The 8,735-nt window shown below is 34.2% G+C and overlaps 2 protein-coding genes across 2 annotated transcripts; both read left to right on the forward strand.

The window, feature by feature from the left end:
• Positions 1-6: 6 nt before the first annotated feature.
• Positions 7-766, forward strand: LOC128553389 (uncharacterized). The gene is made up of 3 exons (XM_053534529.1): positions 7-20; positions 171-431; positions 603-766. Exons 1-3 carry the CDS (start codon positions 18-20, stop codon positions 726-728), a joined length of 390 nt encoding a protein of 129 aa, XP_053390504.1. The 5' UTR covers positions 7-17; the 3' UTR covers positions 729-766.
• A 167-nt stretch (positions 767-933) lies between these two features.
• On the forward strand, positions 934-5,218 carry LOC123559610 (uncharacterized). The gene is made up of 3 exons (XM_053534528.1): positions 934-939; positions 2,977-3,247; positions 3,418-5,218. The coding sequence occupies exons 1-3, from the start codon at positions 934-936 to the stop codon at positions 3,771-3,773; spliced, it is 633 nt and encodes a 210-aa protein (XP_053390503.1). The 3' UTR covers positions 3,774-5,218.
• Positions 5,219-8,735: the final 3,517 nt, after the last annotated feature.

Here is an 8,735-nt window from a genome sequence, read left to right on the forward strand (position 1 = left end):
CAGCAATCCAATACTGGATGGTAAGAGTTTTATTCATGAAATGTTATTACTTACCCATGATATTTGATAAAACATACATTTGTAAGTTTTTTTTATCTGACCGCTTTTTATATATAGTTAGATAGATGTTAATCTAAAATAATAACTTTGTAAACTTATTGATTTCGCAGATGACCCCCTCTGGCAGGAAAAGGCGACTTCAGTATGAGAGGGCTGCCACTACCACTCCCCAGCAACCTGTTCCAGTCGTGGATACCATTGTGAATCTGGCGGCAGAAGTTCAGGAGGATCGCCAGATAACCAGTGATACTCAGGAGGACAGTCAGCAGGTCAGTCAGGAGGAGGCCAGTCAGCAGGAGGACAGTCAGCAGGAGGTCAGTCAGCAGGTCAGTCAGCAGGAGGTCAGTCAGCAGGAGTTCAGTCAGGAGGAGGTAAGTCAGCAGGAGGAAGTACAGGTACAGTTTGAAACTGTTTCAAATAAATAATTTAGAAAATAAGTGTGATGAATTAATAAATAATGTTTGAAAATTAAATACTATTATAAATATTATTTTGCCAAATCAATACAAAAATATTTAAGAGAAATGTCTTGCTTTTTTCAGGTGATGAATCCAGCCTTTCTATTTGACAAATATGATGCTGATGATGGTTATTCCTCAGATGAGTCAGAGTGTGACATGAGTGAGGATTATGTCACCTCGATGCTTGAAATGTTCTCTCGTGAATAAAATGTATAATGAACCAAAATAAAAAGAAAAGAACCTTGTTTTGCAGTTATGTTCATATATTTGCATATGTATGATAAAAATGCAATAAGCAATATCAAACAATATCACACAGAGTATAAAAATGACACCAAACAAATAAAAAATACACCTTTAATAATTTACTGTTCGGACTACCAAAATTCCTTTCGGGCTAGTAAATTCTGCTATGTTGGTAGTCCGGCTGGCTAGTACTTTGAAAAGTTTTTCGTGAAGACTGCAAATAGTTAAATTTGCTTCGTTTTATTTCTCACGGAAAAGATCGGACGGTTTTTTATATTGGAATAATTTTAGAACATATATGCATTTAAAGTTGAAAGTTGATCGTTTTCTACAGGATGTAAAACTGAAACAAGTAAGCACTTTTACTTTTTCAGCAATGTCCCTCAGGTGAACTTTGACACTGTTTACAAAGAGAAACCAGTTTTGTGTCATCCTGAAATGCGTTGTTCGGCTGAAACTTATAGTTCCCGGAAAAGTTCTAAAATGGTTTATTTTGGGGATTTTTGTTTTATTTATGTATTCAACACAATGTGCAATATTTCCAGTTTTTGAAAATGATTGAAATTGAACTTTATTTTAGAAAAAGTTCCGATCTTTCAATAATATTTTGCCAGCGGATGCTTACACATTTTAAGTGAAACGCCTTTCTTGTCCAAAGGTGGTGTGTAAAGCGAAAAACTATCATTACACATTGCGTTTATTCTTTAAATGTAAAGGATCGGTAACAGATTAAGGAGGTCGGGCAGTGCTAAACTATACTAAATGGATATCTCTAACCATGAATAAGGAGGCATATATATTTCAGTAAGGAAATCTGAGGTAAAAGAACAATCATATATTTAATTCCTTGAAATAAACATGGCGGCGAAATATTTTAGAAAAACTGTGCACGTGTTTTGCGCATTTGAATGTTTAACGACATTTTCTTGAAAAAGTAACGCTCGTGTGCACTATTTTGGCATTTCTTTGATTTGAAAATAAATATTTTATAGCAATTTAGGTTGCATACGATACAGAAATTTTGCACCAAAAATGTTCACCCATTTTCTTCCAAAGCACTGTGGAGATAGGGTTCAGCGTAGCTTTCATGCTCGCAAGTTAACCTACAGATATATCTTTTCAACTTTTATCATATATTTTTTGTGTCCTTGCATTTCGAAAGCTGTTTCGAGGATTCTGATTTTTCACATGAATTTCTAATTTCAATTTGCGGAAGTACCTTAAACAACCTTGACCTTTTGCTAAAATAAGTTTAATAAAGTCATCAATTTTTGGAAAAACCAATTTATTTTATTATAGTTTGTATTCTTACCTTATTTACTATTCCCTTAAAGTCCCTCTTTCAAACTCCTAATTATTTTATACATGTAAAAAGAAAAACTTTTTTACTCTTCCACGGACCCGCTGCTGCGTCTGCTCCATTAGTCACATGACTGTCATTGTGACTGTCATGTGACGGGAGGGTCTTTTCACCCCGAGACACCCCAAAACACCCAAAGACACCCCAAGACACCTAAAATAGTAATTATCCTATTGTTTAGTATCAAAATGTCAAAATAATAACATATTTTAATGTTTTAGGTGATAGTTTTCTTTTTTTCTGAATCATAAAAAAGGTAACTTTAGAAGAAAAAAAAATTCAAGGGGAATAATCCAAAAAGTTTACCTATGATAAAGTCTAAAGGAGATCCAGTTATTTCCCTTTCATTCAGAAGTTATTTGTGTTTATAAAATATGTTTGTAAATTTGAGTAAAAAATAAAAATGTTTTACTGTAAGGGTGTCCGGGATCTGCAGAATGACTATATCCAAGGGAAATAAATAAATATGTAATTAACATAGTAATGTTGGCTTTACCTCCCTTTCACATTAATAACAAGTTCATTTCAGCTGATGTTCTTAGATGTATTTCCTTGAAAAAATCTACTCTAAGGTTATCTTAACTGTTACAGTCTGTATTAGCATGTCTTTAAGATATATATTTTTTAATAAATGATACAAATAAATTAATATTCTAGGTGTCTTTGGGTGTTTTGGGGTGTCTTTGAGTGTCTTGGGGTGAAAAGACCTTCCGTCATGTGACAGAATACGTTCGGTTTATAATTACAGTCCAGTTCATGAACTCTGTTCCTTACATATTTTTTCATTTCACTATATTGTTTTCCACAATTAGCTATGTTATCATTGTTTTGTATATTGATATTTTTCAGTGTAATCCCATAAAGGTGGCTGTAAAGTACAGATGTTACTCTCCTACAGCTCTTACTAATGCTTATCAGGCTGTGAGGGAGGAAAACATGTCTGTTAGAAGGGCATCAATTCAGTACAATGTACCCATGCAGACGCTCAGAGACAGGGTATTGCATAAGGTAGATCCTGAGACAGTCCGGTCAGGACCTCAGCCATTGTTCAGTGAAGAGGAAGAGGCATTATTTGTAAACAATCTGAAGTACATGGCGTCACTAGGTTATGGTTATACAGGTATTTGGCATAGTTTTATACATAACTGCTTTTCTTCTCATTTATTAATCACATACTGAGCAGTCATAAATGTGCAATACCCTAACTGTATTCGAAATATAACAGGAGCTTAACTGCATAACATCAACAGTTTTGTATTGGGCTTTTAAAATGTTATCATTAACTTTTAGGTCCAGAAGTCATTGCTAAAGCTTCAAATTACGCAGTGCACCTGGGGAAGAGATCTAAAGACCAGCCTCTATCAGAAAAATGGTACAGTGGACTTTTATCGCGATGGCCAGAATTAAAAACTTTAAGTCCAAGAGCACTGGCAAAGGAACGAGCTCAAGCAACATCTGAACATGTTGTTAATTCATACTTTGAAAATCTTCACACTGTACTTTTGGCCAATGATCTTCTTGACAAACCAGAATGCATATACAACTTTGATGAGAAGGGAGTCCAAACTGAACATCGTCCGCCGAAGGTTGTTGCAGAAGGTGTACATGCAGTACCAGCCATCACTTCACCAAGATCTTCAATTTAGACTATGAGCCAGAAGGGGTTTTGCTTCCCCCCCCCCCCCCCCCCCTCCCAGGGGGAATTTTGTGGACCATATTTTTTTGAAACTCCAATGTGTGGTGAACATTTTGGCATAAAGTTTGCAACTGGCGAGTGGGGCTTTTCTCCGTAACACCACCTTAAAATATGTTACCCTCAAAACCAATAATTTTTTCATCAATTTTTACAGACGAATGGTACCATTATGTTAGTAAATCATTTCAAGTTTGCATATTTTATTACAAGGTGTATACTAGATGCTGCAATTTGATAAAGTTTCAATATCTAAAATGTGATGTTAAAGAAGAAAAATATCGGAAAAAGATATGTTACCCTAAAAAAAGCAACATTTTTGGCATGAAGTTTTTATTGCAAATTTAGATGACCAGGTAATTAGAAATTGAAGTTACTATTAAAAAGTTCAAAGTTCAGCAAAAACAATGATATATAGATTGCTAGTATAAGTTGAGGGAAAGCATACTTTTAGCGATTCTTAAAATGTAACGTCATTCTTCCAAAATATGCTAATTTTCAATCATACCTACTTCAAACATGTTTTTCATAAAAATGTTCTATCAATTTTATATTGACATTCTTTAGTTACATGTAATACAACTATATACTTATTTATCAACAAACCTCTAACTTGTAAGATGTCTTACATTGAATTCTACATTACATTTTACGTTACCAAACATACAAATTATATTGTATGTCTTCATTTTCTTTTAAACACACTTTATCAGTTAAAAAAACAACAACAATATAATTCTGTTCTCAACAGTATAGTTTTGCATTTCAAACTGAAGGTTTAACTTAAAACACGTATAAATATATCAAATTAAGTTACAGTTTACGTTACCGAACAAACTAACTATATCTCTTGTGTTCTGTTACCTTAAATATACTGTAGCACTTAGAAAAAGCATATCTACAATTCAATCAAAATATGTTTTAACATTACTTTGCATTTTAACTTTAAACCCATGTATTTAAAAAACAGTCTACGTTACAATTTACGTTGTACGTTACCTAACATATAAGCTATACATTTTCATGTATTCTGTATTGTGAACATATACTTTATCTTGGAAAAATAGCAAACTTACAATGATTTTTTTTTTTGTTTTAAATATTTTGCTTTCAATTCTAAACACATTCTAGAACCTTATTTACATGGTCCATGATTACACCTTCACGAGAAAACTATGCAGCCAAACATTTTTTAAACAATTGATATATATATTCAGCTATTTAAGCACATTGAAGTGACATACCTATAATATACACAGACATTGCCCAACACAGTGCTCTATAAAGATGCTAAATTTAAAACAGGCATATCACGATATTTAGAAATCTTGTGCATGTTTATGCATACACATTTTACATTTTGTTAACTGCTGTATTTTGTAACTGTGATTGTTTTGAATGTACAGTAGATTCATTCATTTACATAGACTTCATCCAACATGTTGTCAATCTCAACTGTATCCTTAAGTAGATATACCATGTACATGTATCTTCTATGGAGCCGGTATCCAGTAATGGTCATGACTGGAATACTGTGACTTTCTTTAATACGGTATGTATATATTGATGGTAGTTCAATAAGACAATTATAGGAACTGCCTCAAAATAGGATATTCTGCAAGTGAAATTAATGTAACTCTAGTAGGTAAAGTAAAGTGCATTTGATTGCCCACTCTGAAGGCAAGTTCTTACAAAACTAACTTTTTTGATGGCAAATATGGGACTTTAAACTTTTATGGGTGAATTCCGTTACCAATTGACAAGTTTATTCCAGACAGAGGACCTATTTGATTTCCAGTCATTTGAACCTCAACTGGTTTCTAGAGAACCTAAGGTCAGAGACAAATAACACTATTGGGGAATATTGTTACTAAAAGTCAAGCCACTTGTGTGAAGTTCGGAGGCCACTTTCTTCCAAAGGTTTGTGTATCTCATACTAGCAACCCTATTCAACATCAACATCAAAAGCCTGCTAGAGTACTGCCCTTCAATCACACTGGGCAGTTGCCTTTTAATAATGTTGTGTACCAACAGTCAATCTATCATTGTTTTATCTAGGTCATGAGGGCATTTGTCTAGGTCATGAGGGCATACAGGCCTGGTGGTTGCCACCACTAGAAACCTTATTGTATTCGGTACCACCTTCTCTAACAGGGTTCCATCTTCCTGCATTTAACCCAAGTGCATGTACATCAAGTCCATCTCCATGACAGCAACTATGGAACAAATATATGTTGAGCAATACTTGTCCTGCGTCGCAAACTGCAGTGTCGTTGTTTGGGGATCAGTGTCCTTCATGTCTATTTTACTAATTCCTGCATTCCGAGGTTGGTAGTTTACACTACCCTTACTGTGCACATTTCGGGGGAAAGGGTTGGGTTATGACAACAATTACTGTATGGACCTTGCTCCTGAAACTATGGCTTTACACAATTATGGAAACATCGACTTGGAGGGGCTGGGTCTATGGGATGTGTTCATGTCTCCTGTTCTGATGGATAGACCAGTAGGGGCACGTTGTGCCAGAGTCTCACTTACTGGTCTGGTTTTGGCTTGCTTACCCTTAGTAAGTGGACGTGTGGATTTGGTTAAGTGGCGGCAAGATCAACTTATCTCCAGTGTGAGACTGCAGTCTCTACAACTGATGGTAGATATGGCTGTGCAGCCTTTATTTAACCACAACATCCTTTGTACTTGGGTTGAAACACGAGTCCCTTCCAGATGGGTATTGGTATTTCGGGCCCTTTTGAGAGACCTGTCGGGTTTAAGCAAAGAGATTCTTGGGCGGAGGCCTGGAAAGGGATTGGGTTTGACAAAAAAAGGGTCCCGGCGACGAAACCATCAGAACAAACAAACCCTTTACAATTTACAAATTTATTTACAAAAGATATTATTTAAAATGATAGATGATTGAAAAAAAAAAAAAAAAAAAAAAACGATAAAAAAAAAAAGAAGTTCATATCTTAGATAAAAAAAGTTCTTATATCCATTCTACCCTTGGGACACAGGTCTTTAATGTAATTGTGAACTTTAAGTGCACAAACAAAACAGCTTCAAAAATTCAAAATACAGCCCCTTTAAACCGGAATCTGTTTCGTATTGGCTCCCTATTTGGTATGATTGCATCCCTAGCTGACTTCGAGGATAACAAAATCATGTCTTGGGTTTAGGGCCCAAAAACCATGGGCGAAAATCTGCGGGGGAAAATCACATCCAGGCGAGTGAAGACAAGTAAACCCCGGGGTTGTATTGGGGTTATGACATACCAGGAAAAATCGTCTGGGGGAAGAAGCTAAAATTTTTAACATATGGTAACACCAAGCAAAACAATAAGTCAGGGCATAAAATGCCCCTTTGGGTAAAAACCATCCTCCGTGGCCCCCCATAAAAATTTACTGTATTATAAAAACATATGTGCTACTAAGTTCTACTCCAGTTTAAAAGTCATTTATTACTTCCATTTACAAAGATTTTACTAAAAAGACTAAATTTAAAAGTATGAAAAAGATATGAAAGTATATGATGAAACTTAAAGTAAGGGAAATGATAAACTGCAGCCATTTTTTAAAATACAAATTAACAAATTAAATGTAAATAAAGTTTTGAGTTTTTGGCTCCATATAATATTATCCCAACCTACAAGGACTTTAATTAGAGTGTATAGAGGGCACACAATTACAAATTAAATAATATATTACAAAATGGACAAAAATTGAAAAATTTATAAAAAATAAAATGCAGTAATGGCGTTCCAAAATTTTTAACAAAATTTTTGACTAAGTTTTTGAAACAGTGCTTTCAATTATCACGATACAAATTTCAGTACAAATTTTACATCATATAAATAAAACATTTAAACCTTTTTCTAAAAATTTTTACAGAAGTCTAAAAAATTTAATAAATTTCCGTATACCGAAACTACCCAAAATCATGTCCCGAAAAGTAAATGTTACAAAAATTCTGTAGAATGAACAAAAATTCCCAAAAAAAATCGTAATGAAAAAATCAAAAAAATCTAACAAATAAATTTTTAAACGATCGAGCAAAAATTTCTAGCAAGAAAAAAATCAGACATAGTTTTCGTCAAAAAGTCGAAAAGGGGGTGTGCGAAAGGGCATATTACCCAGTTATTTAAAGGAAATGTCCCGCCAAAAAAAAAATTTTTCAGGGGATTCACGGAAAAAGGTGACATGACTATTGTCATTTTCCGGATTCACGATATAGCCGGGAAAATTAACAAATTTGCGCAATAAATTAATTTACCCATTTTTTTTTTTTTTTTTTTTTTTTTTGGGGGGGATAAAAAACAAAAATTTCTGAAGTTTATAAAATTCAATTTCTTATTATGAACAAATTTAAAATGAATTACAGGGAAATTTTATGTTATGAAAACAGAAAATATAAGGGATTTCATCGGAAATCTGACATTTCCCTAAATAACTAAAAATTTACAAAAAGTGATGAAATACCTGCATTTAATACAGAAAAAAAAGGGCCCTTTATGTCAATTTGGGACACACCCCCCCCCTTAAAAAAAAAATTTTTTTTTTCTTAATTGAAAGAAAAAATGCATATGAAAATAGCAAACAAAAAAAAACACACATGTCACATCTGACATCTTATAATAAGCCCCTGTCTACACTCACTCAAATAATCTGCCCTACATTTTCTCCCGGGAATTGCTCGATACTGTCCTATTTGGCGCATGCCAACCCCATTATCAGCCTGGGTTCAATTTTTGCTCTACAAATAAGTGAGCGGTGGATCTGTCTCAATACAAAGTCTTTACCGAACAAATACGGTGAAACTTAGCCTGCCCATCTATCGCAAAAAACACTCCTTCCTATCACTGAGTACTTTTGTCCCTGGGTGCAATTTTCTACGGGCTACCTTAGGAAATTCCCCCACCCTTTCT

Source organism: Mercenaria mercenaria, unplaced genomic scaffold, assembly GCF_021730395.1.
Source record: "Mercenaria mercenaria strain notata unplaced genomic scaffold, MADL_Memer_1 contig_3774, whole genome shotgun sequence".
In the NCBI taxonomy this organism is placed as follows: Eukaryota; Metazoa; Mollusca; class Bivalvia; order Venerida; family Veneridae; genus Mercenaria; species Mercenaria mercenaria.